At 45.5% G+C, this 23,915-nt stretch overlaps 1 protein-coding gene across 1 annotated transcript in view; it reads right to left on the reverse strand.

The window, feature by feature from the left end:
* Positions 1 to 20,440, reverse strand: part of LOC124796134 (two pore potassium channel protein sup-9) — a 73,487-nt gene extending 53,047 nt beyond the window's left edge. The window contains exon 1 of the mRNA XM_047260226.1: positions 20,284 to 20,440. Within this exon, the coding sequence (XP_047116182.1) occupies positions 20,284 to 20,410 (127 nt within the window). The 5' untranslated portion in view covers positions 20,411 to 20,440. The remainder of the gene's footprint in view (positions 1 to 20,283) is intronic.
* Between the last annotated feature and the right edge of the window lie 3,475 nt (positions 20,441 to 23,915).

Here is a 23,915-nt window from a genome sequence, read left to right on the forward strand (position 1 = left end):
TTAACGGAACAATGATCAATGTTAAAATAAATGTCCAAATATAAACTGATTTATTTCTTTTCATTTAAATCGTATATATATATCACCGGTTATCGTAAGATGCGTACTAAAAGATTATAATTAATGTTAGTCTGGTTGGGAATTTGGTAAGCTAGACTGGATACCTGGTGAAACAGTTGCGCAGTAATGCAAGGTTAACTTCCTCAGATAGCTCACAGCTTTTAACCCACTTTTATGGTCTTGAATATCAGCACCGCTCTCAGAACAAATTAATGCAACAACATTACAACGTTTGCAGCAGCATGGACTATCAGCTCGGAGACCCTGGCTGCGGTTACCCTTGACGCTACATCACAGACAGGAGCGCCTGCGATGGTGTACTCAACGACGAACCTGGGTGCGCGAATGGCAAAGCGTCATTTTTTCGAATGATTCCAGGTTCTGTTTACAGCATCATGGTGGTCGCATCCGTGTTTGGCGACATCGCGGTGAACGCACATTGGAAGCGTGTATTCGTCATCGCCATACTGGCGTATCACCTGGCGTGATGGTATGGATTACACGTCTCGGTCACCTCTTCTTCGCACTGACGGCACTTTGAACAGTGGACGTTACATTTCAGATGTGTTACGACCCGTGGCTCTACCCTTCATTCGATCCCTGCGAAACCCTACATTTCAACAGGATAATGCACGACCGTATGCTGCAGGTCCTGTACAGGCCTTTCTGGATAAAGAAAATGTTCGACTGCTGCCCTGGCCAGCACATTCTCCAGATCTGTCACCAATTGAAAACGTCTGGTCAATGGTGGCCGAGCAACTGGCTCGTCACAATACGCCAGTCACTACTCTTGATGAACTGCGATATCGTGTTGAAGCTGCATGGGCAGCTGTTCCTGTACACGCCATCCAAGATGTGTTTGACTCAATACCCAGGCGTATCAAGGCCGTTATTACGGCCAGAGGTGGTTGTTCTGGGTACTGATTTCTCAGGATCTATGCACCCAAATTGCGTGAAAATGTAATCGGATGTCAGTTCTAGTATAGTATATTTGTCCAATCAATACCCGTTTATCATCTGCATTTCTTCTTGGTGCAGCAATTTTAATGGCCAGTAGTGTATGTAACTGGGACAAATTCAGAACCGTCATTCAAAGTATTCTTATTTATAATCACGTTAACACTAGCAGGTGGGAGGGCTCGGCTCAAATTCACTGGACTTTGCAATGTTGTTTGCTAAACATGCCATTACGCTTGTGTATCTTGAGAGCAAAGTTGCCAAACTGCAGTTCCAGTGTAATTCATAAACCGCTGGGACACTTGCGCTGTGAACGGGCACGGCTGCCGTCCGCCGTGAAGGAACACCGCCGGCCGGTCGAGCAGGCGGTCTATTTTCAGAAGGCCACAAAGTCCTTACACGCCAGCGCTCTTCAAGTGACCTGCCGCTTTGAGGCAAAACCAGGTACCTGACTCTCTGGCCGCACGTAAGTCTTTGCTTAGCGAACGTATGATTTTCTTTAAATACGTGTCCTGCTGTCCTTTGATGAATGGAAAATGAAGAACTTCTTTAGTGTTTTAGTTCCAGCCGCTTTTTAGCAACACTATCCTTGTGGTGATAGCTATTGACTGTCATGGCAGGTAATCATTAACTTTTCTTTATGCATTACCACTGATGGTGGCACCGGCTGACGCAGATAGGGTGAGATAGAGAGGGCTCTTGCTACGAAGGTAAGAGTATTTTCTATTTTATTCTTACTCTCATTTTTTTTTCTTTATTGATTTTCAATTCCCCCTAAAGTGGGCGGGCTGGCAGCAGCTTACTACGCTGCGCTACAGCCTACAGACTTTTTTTTTAAAAAAAGGTAGAAGAAAGAAACAAGAAAAAACAGGCGATAAAATGGTGATTTAAAGTGGAAAATGGCGTAAAAATGCGGAAAGTTAAAACAGAAAGCAAAAGGGGACGGCAATGTTGATAAAATACACAGGAATCAGACAAGTAACATAGTAGACACACAATTAAAAAACATGGTGACAGTCTGGTTTCTGTTCGCAAGTGATAAAAAGCACACCCAGCGACACAGTATGATGGCTGTTCGCTACACTTCCCAAGAGACACAACACGGAGCACGCACTGGAAAAACTCACTGTAAATCACTGCACGAAAAAGGCGGCACAAAGATGGCACTCCCGATCCAAGGCAGATGGGGGGGGGGGACCTGAGGTAGGGGGAAAAACAAGGAGGGAGGAGAGGAAAAATCGAAAAGGGGGGGGGAACCAAGGAGGGAGACACTAATAAAGGGGGAGAAGGGCAGACGCGAGACGGAATGAGAGGAGGCAGAGGAGGGAAATGTAAAAGGACTCGGGGGAGAGAAGGGGGAAAAGAGAGGGGAGGTGTGGAAGAAAGAGGATGGAAGGGGGGGGAGAGGGAGCCCGGGAAAAGGACAGAGGAAAGGAGGGGGAGTGAGGATCAGAGTTGATAGGAGGGATAAATGGAGGGAGAGAGGGCATCATCCGGGAGGGGGAGTTGATGGAAGCCACCTTGGGAAAGGAGATGAAGGGTGTAGAGATGGAGGGTAGGGGGGACACAACAGTGAAGACATGGCAGGGGGCGGGGATGGGAGAGGAGAGGAGCAACCAGGGGGTGAGGGGGTTCAAGACGGCGGGATGTGTAGAGGATGCGGATATGTTCGAGGAATAAGAGCAGATGGGGGAAAGGAATGAGGTCATAGAGGATCCGCATGGGGGACGGGAGGCGAATACGGAAGGCGAGGCGGAGTGCTATTCTTACTCTCACCACGTTTCAGGCATAAAGGAACTCCGCATGTTGTGCACGATGGGAGCATAACTTATTTCACATTAAACTAACACGTTCGAGAGTTGATGATCTGTTTCCACCTTGAAGAATACTTATACAGGGTGGTCCGTTGACAGTGACCAGGCCAAATATCTCACGATATAAGCTTCAAACGATAAAACTACAAAGAACGAAACTTGTCTAGCTTGAAGGGGGAAACCAGATGGCGCTATGGTTGCCCCGCTAGATGGCGCTGCCATAGGTCAAATGGATATCAACTGCGTTTTTTTTATATAGGAACCCCTATTATTTATTACATATTTGTGTAGTACGGAAAGAAATATAAATGTTTTAGTTGGACCACTTTTTTCACTTTGTGACAGATGGTGCTATAATAGTCACAAATGTATAAGTACGTGGTGTCACGTAACATTTCGCCAGTGCGGACTGTATTTGCTTCGTGATACATTACCCGTGTTAAAATGGACCGTTTTCCAACTGCGGAAAAGGTCGATATCGTGTTGATGTATAGCTATTGTGATCAAAATGCCCAACGGGCGTATGCTATGTATGCTGCATGGTATCCTGGACGACATCATCCAAGTGTCCGGACCGTTCGCCGGATAGTTACGTTATTAAAGGAAACAGGCAGTGTTCAGCCACATGTGAAACGTCAACCACAACCTGCAACAAATGACAATGCCCAAGTAAGTGTTTTAGCTGCTGTCGCGGCTAATCCGCACATCAGTAGCAGACAAATTGCGCGAGAATCGGGAATCTCAAAAACGTCGGTGTTGAGAATGCTATATCAACATCGTTTGCACCCGTACCATATTTCTACGCACCAGGAATTGCATGGCGACGACTTTGAACGTCGTGTACACTTCTGCCACTGGGAACAAGAAAAATTACGGGACGAAGACAGATTTTTTGCACGCGTTCTATTTAGCGACGAAGCGTCATTCACCAACAGCGGTAACGTAAACCGGCATAATATGCACTATTGGGCAACGGAAAATCCACGATGGCTGCTACAAGTGGAACATCAGCGACCTTGGCGGGTTAATGTGTGGTGTGGCATTATGGGAGGAAAGATAATTGGCTCCCATTTTATCGATGGCAATCTGAATGGCGCAATATATGCTGATTTCCTACGTAATGCTCTACCGATGTTACTACAAGATGTTTCACTGCAGGACAGAATGGCGATGTATTTCCAACATGATGGACGTCCGGCACATAGCTCGCGTGCGGTTGAAGCGGTATTGAATAGCATATTTCATGACAGGTGGATTGGTCGTCGAAGCACCGTAGCATGGCCCGCACATTCACCGGATCTGACGTCCCCGGATTTCTTTCTGTGGGGAAAGTTGAGGGATATTTGCTATCGTGATCCACCGACAACGCCTGACAACATGCGTCAGCGCATTTTCAATGCATGTGTGAACATTACGGAAGGCGAACTACTCGCAGTTGAGAGGAATGTCGTTACACGTATTGCCAAATGCACTGAGTTTGACGGACATCATTTTGAGCATTTATTGCATTAATGTGGTATTTAAAGGTAATCACGCTGTAACAGCATGCGTTCTTCGAAATGATAAGTTCACAAAGGTACATGTATCACATTGAAACAACCGAAATAAAATGTTCAAACGTACCTACGTTGTGTATTTTAATTTAAAGAACCTACCTGTTACCAACTATTCGTCTAAAATTGTGAGCCATATGTCTGTAACTATTACAGCGCCATCTATCATAAAGCGAAAAAAGTGGTCCAACTAAAACATTCATATTTTTTTACGTACTACACGAGTATGTAATAAAAAATGAGGGTTCCTATTTAAAAAAAACGCAGTTGATATCCGTTTGACCTATGGCAGCGCTGTCATGCGGGCCAACCATAGCACCATCTGGTTTCCCTCTTCAAGCTAGACAAGTTTCGTTCTTTGTAGTTTTTTCGTTTGAAGCTTATATTGTGAGATATTTGGCCCGCTCACGATCAATGGACCACGCTGTATAAGATGACAAGTTACGTGTTTCGACGGAGAGAAATCGACGTACCTAGAGACCTGTGCTCTAACAGCGCAGCGAGGCAATGTCGTGGCAAGAGCGCGTGCTCTGTACGTGGTGTAACATGATTCACAGTGAAAACTAACACTGGTGAGAAAGTATACGACGCTGGGAGCAAAAACGTTCCTATAAACATGGGCCCGTAAATGAGCAATTTGCGAGATAGTTGCGAATTTGTGGTTATAAGCAGCCACTTACTTCAGTATCAAATACTATCATATACGATATTCCAATGCCTGTGTTGCTAAGGAGAACGGTGCAATGTTCCTTCAGACATGCATGCACTGCATTTTTCTTCTTAACAACACAGGTACTGCAATACAGCAAAAAACCTTCGATACCAGGCAGCGACTTTCAGTTAAAATGTCCTCTCCTGTATGGGAATTCCATAATGTGTGTACGAGTACAGGTTTTGACGTAGGAACAACGACATACAGAAGTTTGGATCTGCGGGTGGGTCATGCACAGGTAGCCAAAACGGCCACGGAGGCACAAATCTAGATTTTCGTCATTCTATTTTATGAGGGTTATTCGAAAAGTAATGAACGATCGGTCGCGAAATGGAAACCACAGTGAAACTCCGATGAAGTTTTGCACAGGTGTGTTGGGCAGTGTCTCTAGTATGCCAGTCAATCGCATTACGTCGTTCTTTGTAGTTCCAAGCACACAGGGGGCACATAAAGATACCTAGAACAATAGCGTCTCCCGCCAAGTACGAGGGCAGGGTGAGAAATTTCGCCTGAAGCTATGCAGCCAACATTACATAACTGTCGTGCGTTTTCTTCTTCAAGACAATTCTCATCCGAATTCTGCAGGGGCAATGAAGATGCTCCTGCATCCTTTTCAATTGGAAATGTTTGATTACCCACAATACAGCCCGTAATTGTCTCCCTCTGGGTTTCATCTCTGCTCACATGAACCGCTGGCTATGAAGACAACATTTTGGCACAAACAACGAGCTGTAGGCCAGCGCAGAGAATTGGTGGAAAGCACTGGTGGCAGCCTTCTATATTGAAGGTATTGGAAAGTTGGTACACCGCTACGACAAACGTCTAAATCGGATCAGCAACTAAGGAGATAAGTAGCTGGAAGTTGTAGCTAACTGTTGCAAATAAAACAGTTTTGATTTTCACTGTGGTTTCCACTTCGCCACCTTTCGTTCCTTACTTTCCGAATAGCCCTCGTACATCTGATCGTTGTCCGTATTCGCGACTGCGAATACCTTTCGTGTATAAATACTTTCCTAGTAGTACAAATGTATTTCAAACATAAACTTTTCGGTTATGTCCCCATCTAATTAGGTTCAAATTTCTCCCAAGGCACAAATCAAAATTTTTTGCATCATCCCTGTATTTTTAAAATCGTGGAACAGAAAACAAAAATTGAAACTGACGCAAGCGTATATATTCATTTGCGATGTATTCAGATGACCAGATCAAGAAAGCAAACATCTGTGTGTGTGTGTGTGTGTGTGTGTGTGTGTGTGTGTGAAATCTTATGGGACTTAACTGCTAAGGTCATCAGTCCCTAAGCTTACACACTACTCAACCTAAATTATCCTAAGGACAAACACATACACCCATGACCGTGGGAGGACGAACCTCCGCCGGGATCAGCCGCACAGTCCATGACTGCAGCGCCTGAGACCGCTCGGCTAATCCCCCGCGGCTGCAAACATCTGTGCAACGACAAAATCAACCGTTTTCCCCGAGTATTTCTCATAGCACTCCTGAGCGACGTCAGTACATGGTGGAACGTTCCTTTGCTAGGATGTAGGCTTGAATCCGTCGTCGCATACGATCTATGAGATCATCAAACCAACCCTCTTCTAAATTGTCCCACTGTTCAAGGACGAGTACGCACAGTATGCTGTCTTTGTCGACATCCAAAATCAATCGATCGCTCGCATTTTCGATTGGTTTCATGTCCGAGGAACAGGCAGGACACTCCATTCTGGCGATCCTAGAATGCTGAAGGATTGTGTGACGAAATTGTCACCACAATGGTGGCTATATGGTTGCACTATTGGTTGCAGAATATCGCCCCTGTACCGTAGAGCGTGGAATGTCAGAATCTTGATCGTGGTGGGGAAGCCAGAAAGCCAGCCGGGGTGGCCGAGCGGTTTTAGGCGCTACAGTCTGGAACCGTGCGACCGCTACGGTCGCAGATTCGAATCCTGCCTCGGGCATGGATGTGTGTGATGTCCTTAGGTTAGTTAGGTTTAAGTAGTTCTAAGTTCTAGGGGACTGATGACCTCAGAAGTTAAGTCCCATAATGCTCAGAGCCATTTGAACCATTTGAAGCTAGAAAATCTGAAAAGGGCAAATGCAGAGGCTCAGTCTAGATATAGTAGGGATCAGTGAAGTGAAATGGAAAGAGGACAAGGATTTCTGGTCAGATCAGTATAGCGTAACATCAACAGCAGCGTAAAATGGTATAAAGGGAATAGGATAGGGCAGAGTGTGTGTTACTGTGAAGAGTTCAGTGACACAGTTGTTCTTATCAGAATCGGCAGCAAACCAACACCGATAACGATTGTTCAGGTATACATGCCGACGTCGCAAGCTGAAGATGAAGAGATAGAGAAAGTGTATGAGGATACTGGAAGGGTAATACAATACGTAAAGGGAAATTGGAATGCAGTTGTAGGGGAACGAGTAGAAGAAAAGGTTACAGGAGAGTATGGGCTTGGGACAAGGATGAGAGAGGAGAACGACTAATTAAGTTTTGTAATTAATTTCAGCTAATAATAGCGAATACTTTGTTCAAGAATGACAAGAGGACGAGGTATACTTGGAAAAGGCCAGGCGATACGGGAAGATTTCAGTTAGATTACGTCATACTCAGGCAGAGATTCTGAAATCAGATACTCGATTGTAAGGCTTACTCAGGAACAGATATAGACTCAGATCACAATGTAGTAGTGATGAAGGGCAGGCTGAAATTTAAGAGATTAGTCAGGAAGAATCAATACGCAAAGAAATGAGATACGGAAGTACTAGGGAATGACGAGAAACACTTGAAGTTCTCTAAGGCTGTAGATACAGCAATAAAGAATAGTCCAGTAGTTAGTGCAATTGAAGAGGAATGGATATCACTAAAAAGGGCCATCACAGAAGTTGGAAAGAAAAACATACGTATAAAGAACATAACTGAGAAGACGCCATGGCTAACAGAAGAAATACTTCAGTTGATCGATGAAAGAAGAAAGTACAAAAATGTTCAACGAAATGTAGGAAAACAGAAATACAAGTCGCTGAGGAATGAAATAAATAGGAAGTGCAGCGAAGCTAGTACGAAACGGCTGCATGAAAAATGTGAAGAACTCGAAGGAGAAATGACTGTTGGAAGGACTGACTCAGCATATAGGAAAATCAAAACAACCTTTGGTGAAATTAAAAGCATGGGTGATAACATTCAGAGTGCAACGGGAATTCCACTATTAAATACAAAGGGTAGGTGGAAAGAGTACATTGACGGCCTCTATGAGGGGAAAGATTTGTCTGGTGTGATAGAAGAAGAAACAGGAGTCGATATAGAAGAGGTAGGGGACCAAGAATTAGAATCAAAATTTAAGAAAGCTTTGGGTGGCTTAAGATCAAATAAGGCAGAAGAAATAGATAACATTCCATCCGAATTTCTAAAATCATCGGAGGAAGTGGCAACAAAACGACTATCCACGTTGGTGTGTAGAATGTATGAGTCTGGTGGCATACCATCAGTCTTTCGGAAAAATATCCACACAACTCCGCAGACTGTAAGAGCCGACAAGTGAGAGAATTATCGCACAATCAGATTAACAGCTCATGAATCCAAGTTGCTTGCAAGAATAATACATAGAAAAATGGGAAAGAAAATTGAGGGTGCGTTACATGACTATCAGTTTGGTTTTAGAAAAGGTAAAGGCACCAAAGAGGCAATTCTCACGTTGCGGTCGATAATGGAAGCAACACCAAAGAAAAATCAAGATACGTTCATATGTTTTGTCGACCTGGAATAAGCCTTCGAAAATGTAAAATGGTGCAAGATGTTCGAAATTCTGAGAAAAATAGGGCTGAGGTACAGGGAGAGCCGGATAATATACACTATATACAGGAGTAAAGAGGGAATAATGAGAGTGGACGATCAAGAACGATGTGCCCGGATTAAAAAGGGTGTAAGACAGGGTGTAGTCTTTTGTCCCTATTGTTCAATCTGTACATCGAAGAAGTAATGATGGAAATAAAAGAAAGGTTCAGGAGTGGAATTAAAATTCAACCAGAAAGGATATCATTGATACGATTCGCTGATGACATTGCTGTCCTGAAAGTGAAGAAGAATTACATAATCTGCTGAATGTAATAAATAATGGGATACAGAATATGGATTGAGAGTAAATCGAAGAAAGACGTAGGTAATGAGAAGTAGCAGAAATGGGAACAGCGAGAAATTTAACATCAGGATTGATGGTCACGAAGTAGATGAAGTTAAGGAATACTATTTCCTAGGCAGCAAAACAACCAGTGACGGACGGAGTAAGAAGGATATCAGAAGCAGACTAGCACTGGCAAAAAGGGCATTCCTGGCCATGAGAAGTCTACTAGTATCAAACATAGGCCTTAATTTGAAGAAGAAATTTCTGAGAATGTACGTTTGGAGCACAGCACTGTATGGTAGTGAAAGAGGGACTGTGGGAAAACCGAAACAGAAGAGAATTGAAGCATTTGAGATACGATGCTATACGCGAATGTTGAACATTAGGTGGACTGATAAGGTGAGGAATGAGGAGGTTCTGCGCAGAATCGGAGAGAAAGGGAATACGTGGAAAACACTAACAAGGAGAAGGGACAGGATGATAGGGCATCTCTTAAGACGTGAGGGAATGACTTCCATCGCGTTAGAGGGAGTTGTAGAAGGCAAAAACTGTAGAGAAAGGCAGGGACTGGAATACATACAGCAAGTAACTGAGGACGTACGTTGCAAGTGCTGCTCTGGGATGAAGAGGTTGGCACAGGAGAGGAATTCATGGTGGGTCGCATCAAACCTGTCAGTGGCCTGATGACTCAAACAAAGAAGAGGAAAACAACGGTAGAGCAGAGGGATTGCCTTCCACTACCACGAGAGATACACGATGATCTCATGTAACACCACTCCAGAACATGACTTCACCACGACCTTACTGCTCATGTGAGAGACAGTTCGATATCACGTATCTTGGAGGCTAAAGTAGAAGCCCTACTCGACTTATCCATCTTGACGCCTTAGCAGTCATCTCAAGCACAGCCGGCCGCGGTGGTCTAGCGGTTCTAGGCGCTCAGTCCGGAACCGCGGGACTGCTACGGTCGCAGGTTCGAATCCTGCCTCGGCATGGATGTGTGTGATGTCCTTAGGTTAGTTAGGTTTAACTAGTTCTAAGTTCTAGGGGACTGATGACCACAGATGTTAAGTCCCATAGTGCTCAGAGCCATTTTGAACCATCTCAAGCACAGAAAAAAGGGATATAGAGTTACGTCCATAAACAATACCCGACGCCGATCCTGGAGCGTCCATTCTACATTATATCTTTCCCATCCGTAATGGAGTCCATGATGTTCTGGTGTGCGACGTGGTGCTCACCATGGTCATCAGGGGTGGAGGTACAGTAGTGCCCTAACAGTTTGATGCGATACATGGCGTCCTGTAGCCTCTGCGAATGCCTTATGTAGCACTCAGCCCACGGTTCCATTGACTCTATCATCCCCTGCACCTACCGGACGTGGACGACCCGTTCGATGTAAGTCCTCAACACTACCTGTCAACTGGAACCGATTCCATGCCCGAACCACATCATTTTGACTCCAGTGCACAAATTGAGCAACTTCTCTGGTTGAAAAGCCTTCTGCACGTAACTCGATGTTGTGGACCCAATAATCGTTAGCGATTGTCCTTTGTGGCATGATGGATGTCCACTCTACTGTTCCACAGACGTTCTAGTGAGTCCCTACTGCTGCTTTACTTTCAGTGGAGTTGCTGCAATCCATTTGCTTGCGGCATTCTACCATGACTGACTGTCATGCGGGGTCCAGGGTTCAACTCCCAGCCATATCGGAGATTTTATCCAATAGGGGACTGGGTGTTGTGTTGTTATAATTGCACCATCTTCGACGTGACTGTCGTAGAATTAGCGTCAAATAAAAAGACTTGCACTAGGCTGTTGAACAATCCAAGATGGGGTCACCTGAAAAAAAAAAAGGTCAGAGATGACCTCCCCATCGGTACACGAGCAGTCACAATTGCAACACACTTGCATGACATCTCGGGATGATGCATAGCTTTTGTTGTTGTATTTCAGCACGTTACATGTTTCAGTTAACTGTTCACTCGCATCTACACTCCTGGAAATGGAAAAAAGAACACATTCACACCGGTGTGTCAGACCCACCATACTTGCTCCGGACACTGCGAGAGGGCTGTACAAGCAATGATCACACGCACGGCACAGCGGACACACCAGGAACCGCGGTGGTGGCCGTCGAATGGCGCTAGCTGCGCAGAATTTGTGCACCGCCGCCGTCAGTGTCATCCAGTTTGCCGTGGCATACGGAGCTCCATCGCAGTCTTCAACACTGGTAGCATGCCGCGACAGCGTGGACGTGAACCGTATGTGCAGTTGACGGACTTTGAGCGAGGGCGTATAGTGGGCATGCGGGAGGCCGGGTGGACGTACCGCCGAATTGCTCAACACGTGGGGCGTGAGGTCTCCACAGTACATCGATGTTGTCGCCAGTGGTCGGCGGAAGGTGCACGTGCCCGTCGACCTGGGACCGGACCGCAGCGACGCACGGATGCACGCCAAGACCGTAGGATCCTACGCAGTGCCGTAGGGCACCGCACCGCCACTTCCCAGCAAATTAGGGACACTGTTGCTCCTGGGGTATCGGCGAGGACCATTCGCAACCGTCTCCATGAAGCTGGGCTACGGTCCCGCACACCGTTAGGCCGCACACAGGGCCAACACCCGGCATCATGGTGTGGGGAGCGATCTCCTACACTGGCCGTACACCACTGGTGATCGTCGAGGGGACACTGAATAGTGCACGGTACATCCAAACCGTCATCGAACCCATCGTTCTACCATTCCTAGACCGGCAAGGGAACTTGCTGTTCCAACAGGACAATGCACGTCCGCATGTATCCCGTGCCACCCAACGTGCTCTAGAAGGTGTAAGTCAACTACCCTGGCCAGCAAGATCTCCGGATCTGTCCCCCATTGAGCATGTTTGGGACTGGATGAAGCGTCGTCTCACGCGGTCTGCACGTCCAGCACGAACGCTGGTCCAACTGAGGCGCCAGGTGGAAATGGCATGGCAAGCCGTTCCACAGGACTACATCCAGCATCTCTACGATCGTCTCCATGGGAGAATAGCAGCCTGCATTGCTGCGAAAGGTGGATATACACTGTACTAGTGCCGACATTGTGCATGCTCTGTTGCCTGTGTCTATGTGGCTGTGGTTCTGTCAGTGTGATCATGTGATGTATCTGACCCCAGGAATGTTTCAATAAAGTTTCCCCTTCCTGGGACAATGAATTCACGGTGTTCTTATTTCAATTTCCAGGAGTGTATTCAAAGAGTTGTACCACATACCGTTCTTCGTTTGGATGCAATACTGCAGTCCTTCTGCTGTGAGTTAGGAATTCTTTCAAACGTCCCCGCCTCATGTCGCGAATCTTGACGAAGCTGTACGGGTCGCTCCCACAGTACTTCAACTGTGTCGACAGGAATGTTGTACACTTTTGAGATGACCCAGACAGAAAAGTCAAGAGGAATGAGTCAGGTGATATTGGAGGATAAGATGCAAGCCCTGCTTGATCTGTCCATCTCAGCGCGTTAGAATTCGTCTCACGTCAGCAGTAAAATGTGACAGTGTTTTATCATGCATCTATTTCATCCCCTAACCATGGGCCACTGGTGAATTTTGGGCCGATTTAGATGGGAACTTCATCGAAAATTATAAGTTTCAAATACATTTGCGCTCATTAGGATAGCATTTCATACTGAAGTCAGTAGCGCCTTATAACCAAACATTTGCAATTATCCCACAAACGCCTGGTTTGCGGATCGACTTGTACTGAAACTTCTTACTTCTGTTGTTGTGTACTTTCAGCCGCGTCAGTTATCGCTATTAACACTGATTCATTTAACACTTATTCAGCTTGTATCCAGGATTTCCATAAAAAGTGCGTGATTATTACAGGCGATAGCACTCGTCAGAACTAGAAAAAAATTAGTCACCATATCTTCTGAGAGATTAGCTGTCACCCCACATTTTCATTAACGTGCAGCTAACTTAAATTATTTATACGTATATGAATATTTAAATTCGCTTCTGGACGCAGTACCTATTTTGATGTAGCTGATTATAAAACTGCAGTGAAAGAAAAGAAATCGTCCAGAAGCGCATTACGACTGTCGGACAGCCGCGAGAAAGGCGCATGTTTTGTTGCTTTTCTGCCGCCAGTCCCTACGGACTGATCATGTGATTACGCCGTGAAGTGCAGGTGGAGGTACCTAAGGAAAGCAAAGCCAACTCATTGTGGCTTGGACGGTAGCAGCGAACGAATCGACGACGTCGCAGACAATTGGAAACGAGGTTAAACAATGGTTGTGTGTATTGCTCCTTCCTTGTTTATTATCTTTGGACAAATCATTAAACGGAAGAAGAGGCCAACGATCACTCATTTTAACCCTCCTAGTACCACTGGCGTCAATATGACCCTATAGCCACATGAAAATGTATGTCTCCCCTGTTTTCAGTACTATTGTTTTCATAATATGTGACTTCCTCACTTTGAGTCTCGTGTGTCCAAACACTGGGGCCAATTTAGCCCAAATCACTTTTTTTGCTTGTCCAGAATAGGATGAGGACTGTTGCGTTGAACAGCATTTATACAAAAAGCTGCAACAATGAAAGTATTATTTCCCATTTATTTTTGTACCCATCGTTAGGGCTTCTTTGCCTCAGCTGCTTTGTACCGCTGGGATCAATATGACACTATAAGTACCTCAGAAGTACACTGGGTGATTTTTTGACCATGTACAAATGAGATGAGAGGTACGGAAGAAGAATGAACTCATGTCCGGAAAAGCATGGTTTCCATGTTAGAGACCATTTATTCAATAATACATCGTGTAACAACAAACCGAAACAACCTCGGGCTAGCACAAGCCGGTCTGACGACATGATCGAGAAAGTGGAGAGAATTGTTTTGGGGGGATCGCCGAATGACTGTTGAACAGAGCGCCTCCAGAGTTGGCATTTCTGTGGGTTATGTGCTCACAATCCTGCATGACGACCTGAAAATGCGAAAAGTGTCATCCAGGTGGGTGCCACGAATCCTGACGGACGACCACACGGCTGCCCGTGTGGCATGTTGCCGAGCAATGTTGACGCGCAACGACAGCATGAATGGGACTTTCTTTTCGTCGGTTGTGACAATGGATGAGGCGTGGATGCCATTTTTCAATCCAGAAACAAAGCGCCAGTCAGCTCAATGGAAGCACACTGATTCACCGCCACCAAAAAAATTTCGGGTAACCGCCAGTGCTGAAAAAATGATGGTGTCCATGTTCTGGGACAGCGAGGGCGTATTCCTTACCCATTGCGTTCCAAAGGGCACTACGGTAACAGGTGCATGCTACGAAAATGTTTTGAAGAACAAATTCCTTCCTGCATTGCAACAAAAACGTCCGGGAAGGGCTGCGCGTGTGCTGTTTCACCAAGACAACGCACCCGCACATCGAGCTAACGTTACGCAACAGTTTCTTCGTGATAACAACTTTGAAGTGATTCCTCATGCTCCCTACTCACCTGACCTGGCTCCTAGTGACTTTTGGCTTTTTCCAACAATGAAAGACACTCTCCGTGGCCGCACATTCACCAGCCGTGCTGCTATCGCCTCAGCGATTTTCCAGTGATCAAAACAGACTCCTAAAGAAGCCTTCGCCGCTGCCATTGAATCATGGCGTCAGCGTTGTGAAAAATGTGTACGTCTGTAGGGCGATTAAGTCGAGAAGTAACGCCAGTTTCATCGATTTCGGGTGAGTAGTTAATTAGAAAAAAAAAATCGGAGGCCTTAGAACTCGAATGCACCTCGTATTGCACGATGAACAACTACACCCATAGCATTACACATTAACTCAAGAAGGCTGCATTCCACGAGTTCAGTTTTCGACTGCGTTTTGCACCAAGTGGATGATTTTGAACATTTAATAAATAACGTGATATGGACTGCTGAAGCTAGCTTCATTTTTGAAGGTATTTTTAACCTCCACCACAGCCGTTGTTGGTCGGAACACAACCCACATGTCACTCATGAACGTGGCTTTCAGGTTCACTTCGGCATAAACTTGTGGTCTAGAAACGTGGAAGAAGTGCCTTTGGGCCCTTATTTATTGCCGGACAAGTTGAATGCTCCCCTGTGTCGTACGTTTCTTTATAATATGTTCCCTGCCACGTTCCACTTGGTATTCAGTGACAGTTATAGTTTCAACATGATGGTGCACCGCCACATTTTGGAATGAATGTGCCTAACTATTTAAATGAAGCGTTTTCAGGGAAATGGATCGGTTGTGGAGGGCCACTGTTCTTGTCTCCACGTTTCAGGGACGTCAGTCCATTAGATTTTTCTTTGTGGGGACTGTTCCGGCGTAACGACAAACGCCGGCGCGACGATGAAGAACGGAAGTTGAGTATTGTCAATTTATCTTACGCCATTAATACGAGTTGCTTGAATTGTTGTCTAGCGATCTGAGAAAACAGCTTCCTAGGCACCCTACAATAGATGAGTGGGCAGGATACTACAAGGACACTTAAAGAAAAGATACCAAATTTAAGATGTGTAAATTGGATACAAATTGATACTTTAACTGAAAAACAAACTTTTGCTACGAACGCGACTCGAACATTGGCAAGTCGGTGTATTTTTTCCACACGGCATTGCCTCATCTCATTGAGCTAGCGGGACAGCCCCAGCTCTGTGTAGAGTTCGTGTCTAACATTCTGCGTGGTGTCTGTTGTTCTATATCGTGTCTCCCTACTACTTTCGCGCAACGACGCTCTGAGCGTGTTTTTTAGGGAATTGACTAGTTTGAACCTGGGACCTGTTGCTGGTAAGGAGACGTCAGACCACACATGATATGTAGAGTTCAGAAGAGTTCAGTGAGACTAACGATGATATAACCAAATACTTAATGATTTCAGCGTCAGCTCCACTGCACTCCCTGTAAAAGAATCTTAATACTAACTAAATTTAGTGGAAGGGGTTCAAGGCTTTCCTATTTTTAGTTAGCTGGTAAAATAACGTCGAAAAAGCAGTCAAGTTTACCATCGGAAATTTTATTCTACTCACAAAACATTGTTTATAAATTGCACTATTGATAAAAGGAAATGTTTTAATACAGGATGGTAAAAACCGACTGCGTTCAACAAAAATGTGAACGAATATTCCCTGAATGGGTTTCCAAGTTCTACAATGGATCAAAGGATGACCTATGTCATATCACATCTATAATCTAGGTTTAAATTAAGTTTCACAAAAGAGAAAATTATCAAAATGGTCTACAGTGAGCCTCAATTATCTTTAATTACTTATCTAACTTGTCGTAAATTACAGTGGCTGATGTGGCTTCTCAATAACTATATAACAGAAAAATCATCGCGTTTCAGATTTTTACTTCAAGTGGCAAATGTGAACACCATGAGCTTTAATTGACGATCGACAGTAGTATTACGCAAAAAGGGGGTGTAACAGATGAGACTTCTGCAGTTCTGAGTGAAGCTTTATGCGCTGTTATGCGGCATCGTGTGTGTTCATTACCCTGTCGGTGTTCGTCAGGGGGCGGCGGGCAGCACAGCTCCGCTCACCTCGCCGTCTCGGAAGCAACTCTCTCCTAACTTCTCCTTACTACAATTTACCGAAGTTGGTTTAAAAAAAACTATCTGGCTGTGTTTTCATCTGACCAATCAGGGTCTCAGTGTTAATCTTAAGCTACGCCTACAAAAATTCTGTCTATCCAACGAGAAACGTTATACTTTACGTGGTGGGGCAATATTTTTAAAGTTTGCAACGTAACAGAGACGCGAAAAAGTCTCACGCTAAAACTTGCAGCTGGTGTGGTCCTTTTAGTGTTATCGTAAGATCTATACTGTTCTTCTGGAGGGCTCTATCTTTTAACATGGGCTGGGGGGTGGTTCTGACGTAACAGAGACGCGAAAAAGTCTCACGCTAAAACTTGCGGCTGGGGTGGCCCTTTTAGTGTTATCGTAAGATCTATACTGTTCTTCTGGAGGGTTCTACCTTTTAACATGGGCTGGGGGGTGGTCCTAGCGGTTAGCTGGCAACATGGGTGTCCGTCCCTTATCGTAGGGCCTTCTAGCTTAACATGGTTCTGCTCTCGGCTTCTGTCCTCGTTTCTCCCCTCGGAACTGCGTCTGTCTCACGGTGGGAAGGTATGACATACATTTAGGCATTCTTGTGTTAGTCTGTGGTATTCCATTTGCTGACTCGTTACTCGTATTACTTTGGTTAATTCAATGTCACGATTTATTCGGAGCCATGTGACATATTACTGGATTTGCTTATCATGTCAGGGTTTTCATGGAAGGTGTTGGATTTGCCTGACACCTTACACATGCTACCTGTTCTTGGCCACGCTGCAAGCAGTTACAGTATTGCTGGAGCCTCGTTTTTTATTCGCGTTCCTATTAAACCTGTTGGCGGGACTAGGTTTTGCTATGCCGACCTCCAAGTACGGCGTTTTTTCTCCACCCTGTGTATGACCTTCTCCTCCTGAGTCACCGAGCGAGGTGGCGCGGTGGTTAGCACACTGGACTCGCATTCGGGAGGACGACGGTTCAATCCCGTCTCCAGCCATCCTGATTTAGGTTTTCCGTGATTTCCCTAAATCGTTTCAGGCAAATGCCGGGATGGTTCCTTTGAAAGGGCACGGCCGACTTCCTTCCCAATCCTTCCCTAACCCGAGCTTGCGCTCCGTCTCTAATGACCTCGTTGTCGACGAGACGTTAAACACTAACCACCACCACCATCCTGAGTCAATTATACCCAATGATGTTTTGTTCAGCTGTATATTTAGAAAACATTAGGATTTATTTACAGTTTTTGCAACGAGTATCAAATGGCTCTAAGCACTACGGGACTTAACATCTGAGGTCATCAGTCCCCTAGACTTAGAACTACGTGAAACACCCCCTAACAAAAATTTAGGAATTACTGTGCTGGTGAACCTCTTACGTTATTTGATTTTCAAAGAGCTCAGCAAAACTGAACGTACTCAGACATTTCTCTCTTTACTTATTCTGATCACTACTAAACTGACACACAATATTTTTAGAGCAACGCAATCTGACTTTCAATAATCCCTAAAAAAGAATGGCCGTGACTAACAATAACCAATACCTTTCATGAATCACTTACCTCACAAAAATCTTCGTTACTTGAACTACTGCAATACAGCGAGCGCCAATACTGCCAGCTAAATAAAAGATTCTAACTACTGAAGGCACTAACTACTGATAGGCATGGTTAGCAAATGAAACATTTTGATAGGGAACAAACAATGTATTTACCTTAATAGTGTTCAAAAGTCATAATATATATATCAGTTCATGACATCCGGTCTTACAAATTTCGTTTTTCTGACAGACACAGTCCAGATCGTACGCTCTCAAAACTCTGCCATCTCTCTCCCCACATCCACCACTGCTGGCGACTCACCTACTGCGCAACGCTACGCCCTGTTCACATCCAACTGCCCAACTACAATAGCAAATATTTCAACAATGCCAACCAGCCACAGACTGCACACAGCACAGTCATTGATTTTAACACAGAGCGCTACGTGGCGTTAGCAACATAAAAACCTAAACAGCCTACTTACATAGCCCCTATGCTCCCCACATTCACCAGTGCTGGCGGCTCACCTCCAACTGAACAACGCTACGCGCTGTTCACATCCAGCTGCCCAGCACTACAATAGCGGATATTGCAACAATGCCAACCAGCCACAGACTGCACACAGCACAGTCAGTGATTTTCATACAGAGCGCTACGTGGCGTTACCAACATGAAAACCTAAACAGCCTACTTACATACGTAAAACTAACTAACCTAAGGACATCACACACATCCATGCCCGAAGCAGGATTCGAACCTGCGATCGTAGCAGCTGCGTGGTTCCGGACTGAAGCGCCGAGAACCGCTCGGCCACAGCGGCCGGCGCAGCGAGTATCACTAGAGTCATATGACCCCAATCTAAATCTTTTACTTTTGTTTTATTTCTTGAAGTAACGTTTGAGAAAACAAAATGAAGACTATTACTTTGAACAGCTGTAATGTATGTTTTTATGTTATTTCATTAAAATACTGCCAATATATCCCATGTAAATTTCTTGGAGTCATTATGGCCTAAGTGGTTCACAGTGAAACAAAAAAAAAAAAAAAAAAAAAAAAAAATCCCGGTAGTAGGAAGTTTGTAGACTGTTATTTTCACATTGTCTGTCTGCATCAACTGTTAATATACAAAACTACTACCTTTTCCACAAAACTGATAAATCATGTTCGACACTTAATCGAACAAAACGAGTTACACCATTTTACTTACAGTATTCACATCTTTCTTACACCCTCGATATTCCATGCCAGATGTTAATTTTATCTGCCTTATTATCACGGGAGAACAGTGTGCTGACCCCATGCCTCTCCGTATCGTATCTGAGTGACGCCACACGGCAGATAACGACACGACAGCGGTCGACATTGCGTCCTCTTCAGACCCTGATTGTGTTTGGTAGTTCAGTATAAAATATGGCTGGAGAACATTTTGAGTCTAATGAAGAGATAACTGATGGTGAAAATGAAACTTCCTGGCAGAGTAAAACTGTGTGCCGGACCGAGGCTCGAATTCCGGACCTTCGCCTTTCGCGGGCAAGCGCTCTACCAACTGAGCTACCCAAGCAGCGGACATGCCATGTCTCCGCAATATCCTTTCTTTCAGGAGTGCTGGTTCTGCAAGGTTCGCAGGAGAGCTTCTGTAAAGTTTGGAAGGTAGGAGGCGAGGTATTGGCTGAAGTAAAGCTGTGAGGGCGGGGCGTGAGTCTTGCTTGGGTAGCTCAGTTGGTAGAGCACTTGCCCGCGAAAGGCAAAGGTACCGAGTTCGAGTCTCGGCCCGGCACACAGTTTTAATCTGCCAGGAAGTTTCATATCAGCGCACACTCCGCTGCAGAGTGAAAATCTCATTCTGGATGTTGAAAATGTTTTTTGTAGGATTTCGAGAAATTCAATTTAGGGATGGTATCCAATCAGTGAAAAACCAGTGGACAATGTCCATTGACGTAAGAGGGGCTACGATATAGTATAGAGACAGCTGAAGTGCATCCTACCTGACAGCACCTCCCAGCGCTTGCTCTCCGTGTCGGACTCGAGGGCGTCGAAGACGGCGGCGCCGACGAGCAGGTAGGTGAACGTGCACACCACCAGCGACAGGGTGCGGACGTTCTGCCTCTTCATGGTCGCCGGCGCCGCCTCCGCTGCCGCTCCAACGAGGCCTCACCGCACTGCGCCGTGAAAAGAGACAGGTTTCAAAATGTGCAGTAACACCGAGCAAGTTAGAGGGTATGGACCTCGTTTATAAGGAACTGGAATTCTATTACAATAGTTGCTACACAGCTAAATACATGAGTCCTTGTTGTTAGAGCTCACTTTTTGTCCGTGTTTCAAAATGTGAGATGGTACCTATGCAGTAACAATGGTACCTATGCAGTAACACCGAGCAAGTTAGAGGGTCAGAGGTTATGGAGTTCGTTTATGAGGAACTGGAATTCTATTACAATACTTGCTACACAGCTAAATACAGGAGTCCTTGTTGTTAGAGCTCACTTTTTGTCCGTGTTTCAAAATGTGAGATGGTACCTATGCAGTAACACCGAACAAATTAGGAGACAGAGGATCAGAGGCTATGGAGCTCGTTTGTAAGGAACTGGAATTCTATTACAATACTTGCTAACAGCTAAATACATGACTTTTTGTCGTTAGAGCTCACTTTTTGCCCGTGTATGCTGTCAAGTATAAAATTATGGATATATGGTTCTGCCTTGAAGAAACATAGTTTTCTTCATTAACACCGATACATGTTTCTGTGAAGTCACCATCATGTTTGGTTTCATTTTTTTAGTCTAATCACAGATAAAACTTGTGGTGTCACCGCCAGACACCACACTTGCTAGGTGGTAGCCTTTAAATCGGCCGCGGTCTGTTAGTATACGTCGTACCCGCTTGTTGCCGCTATCAGGGATTGCAGACCGAGCGCCGCCACACGGCAGGTCTAGTCTAGAGAAAGTCCCTAGCACTCGCCCCAGTTGTACAGCCGGCTTTGCTAGCGATGGTTCACTGTCTACAGACGCTCTCAATTGCAGACGACAGTTTAGCATAGCCTTCAGCTACGTCATTTGCTACGACCTAGCAAGGCGCCATATTCAGTTACTATAATCTGAACAGATAATATTGTGAATCATGTACCGTCAAGAGCGACGTTCATCTTTAATGGATTAAAGTTAAGCATCAAACTAATTTCGTCCGCTCTCTGAATTCTCATTCCTTGTCATGTTCCAGACCTCACATAAGTATAGTTCTTCCCTCTTCACGGCAGCCTGCATGAGCTAAAACGTGTGCATTTCGGCCTCCTCTAGTAACACGGTGTTGGCTCTTCAGTCAACACAACAAAACTTTCGCGTGATAATATACAGGGTGGTCCATTGATAGTGACCAAGCCAAATATCTCACGAAATAAGCATCAAACGAAAAAACTTCAAAGAACGAAATTCGTCTAGCCTGAGGGGGGCTATGGCGCGATGGTTGGCCCCCTAGATGGCGCTGCCATAGGTCAACTGCTTTTTTAAAAATAGGAACCCCCATCTTTATTACATATTCGTGTAGTACGTAAAGAAATATGAATGTTTTAGTTGGACCACTTTTTTCGCTTTGCGAGAGATGGCGCTGCAATAGTCACAAACGAATAAGTACGTGTATCACGTAACATTCCGCCAGTGCGGTCGGTATTTGCTTCGTGATACATTACCCGCGTTAAAATGGACCGTTTACCAATTACGGAAAAGGTCGACTTTGTGTTGATGTATGGCTATTGTGGTCAAAATGCCCAACTGCCGCGAAGCCCTGACAAGTATGAGGGTCTCGGCGGTGGTCGCAGAAGGGTCTGGGCGTGAGCCTGCCTGGAGCCGCCGTCGGTGCAGATCTTGGTGGTAGTAGCAAATACTCCAGCGAGGCCCTGGAGGGCTGACGCGGAGAAGGGTTCCGTGCGAACAGCCGTTGCACACGAGTCAGTCGATTCTAAGCCCTAGGAGATATCCGATGTTGATGGGGGCCGTCAAATTAGTAGATAGCGTCGGAAGTTCCATGCGGCATTTCGCGGATGATGCTGTAGTATACAGAGAAGTTGCAGCATTAGAAAATTGCAGCGAAATGCAAGAAGATCTGCAGCGGATAGGCAGTTGGTGCAGGGAGTGGCAACTGACCCTGAACATAGACAAATGTAATGTATTGCAAATACATAGAAAGAAGGATTCTTTATTGTATGACTATATGATAGCGAACAAACACTGGTAGCAGTTACTTGTGTAAAATATCTGGAAGTATGCGTGCGGAACGATTTGAAGTGGAATGATCATATAAAATTAATTGTTGGTAAGGCGGGTGCCAGGTTGAGATTCACTGGGAGAGTCCTTAGAAAATGCAGTCCATCAACAAAGGAGGTGGCTTACAAAACACTCGTTCGACCTATACTTGAGTATTGCTCATCCGTGTGGGATCCGTACCAGGTCGGGTTGACGGAGGAGATAGAGAAGATCCAAAGAAGAGCGGCGCGTTTCGCAACAGGGTTATTTGGTAAGCGCGATAGCGTTACGGAGATGTTCAGCAAACTCAAGCGGCAGACTCTGCAAGAGAGGCGCTCTGCATCGCGGTGTAGCTTGCTGTCCAGGTTTCGAGAGGGTGCGTTTCTGGATGAGGTATCGAATATACTGCTTCCCCCTACTTATACCTGCCGAGGAGATCACGACTGTATAATTGGAGAGATACGAGCGCGCACGGAGGCTTTCCGGCAGTCGTTCTTCCTGCGAACCACACGCGAGTGGAACAGGAAAGGGAGGTAATGACAGCGGCACGTAAAGTGCCCTCCGCCACCACCGTTGGGTGGCTTGCGGAGTATAAATGTAGATGTAGACGTAGATCCTTTTCTTTATTTCGCTCTACGATTGTGGACAGCGTGTTCTGTGGTACTGTTAGGTTCACGTTGCTATACGACGTTTTATATGCCACTATTACCGTAACAATTCGGAACGACTTCTCATAGACATTTTGTCAGCTGTTGCTTTTTTCCGAGTTTCATGTACTATCAAGTGCGTTTTCTTCGAAGTTGTTCTCTCCATTATAAGGAAAACTTTCTTTGTTATACTTACATATACATTATAATGCGACGGCTAATATGCACGTTGACTGTTGCCTACATTTACAAATATACTTCGGAGCCGTCAGTTGTGCCCGTGTACTGTGGCAGCTACTGCAGCCTCTCAGTCGCAATATATGCAACTACAAGCGAGCTGTCAAGGGACGTGTTTCAGGGCCCCGGATATAGAAGCTATCACAGAGGTGACAGCACGGCTGAGCTGCACCACTCACCCCCCCTCCCCCTCCCCCTCCCCCAACTACGTCTCCAGCGCACACCGTGACGCACGCCTCTCCCGCCGCCCATTGATTGCCAGCGGAGGCGGCTACCCGCAACCCGCTACACGCGACACGCGACCGCTTCGCGCCTTGGCTTGCCGCACGCTGAATACGTGGTTGGACGTTCGTAAGCTTTGTATATTTACACAGAGAAGTCCAAAAATGTATCCACTATTTAAAAGTCCATAACTTGCAAACTAATTGACGGAGTTGTGTCGTCTTTGGTAGTGTAATAGTTTGTAGTTCTGGCAATCGCCACACAAGCGCTGTATCGCGT

Source organism: Schistocerca piceifrons, chromosome 4 (assembly GCF_021461385.2).
Source record: "Schistocerca piceifrons isolate TAMUIC-IGC-003096 chromosome 4, iqSchPice1.1, whole genome shotgun sequence".
NCBI classification, from domain to species: domain Eukaryota; kingdom Metazoa; phylum Arthropoda; class Insecta; order Orthoptera; family Acrididae; genus Schistocerca; species Schistocerca piceifrons.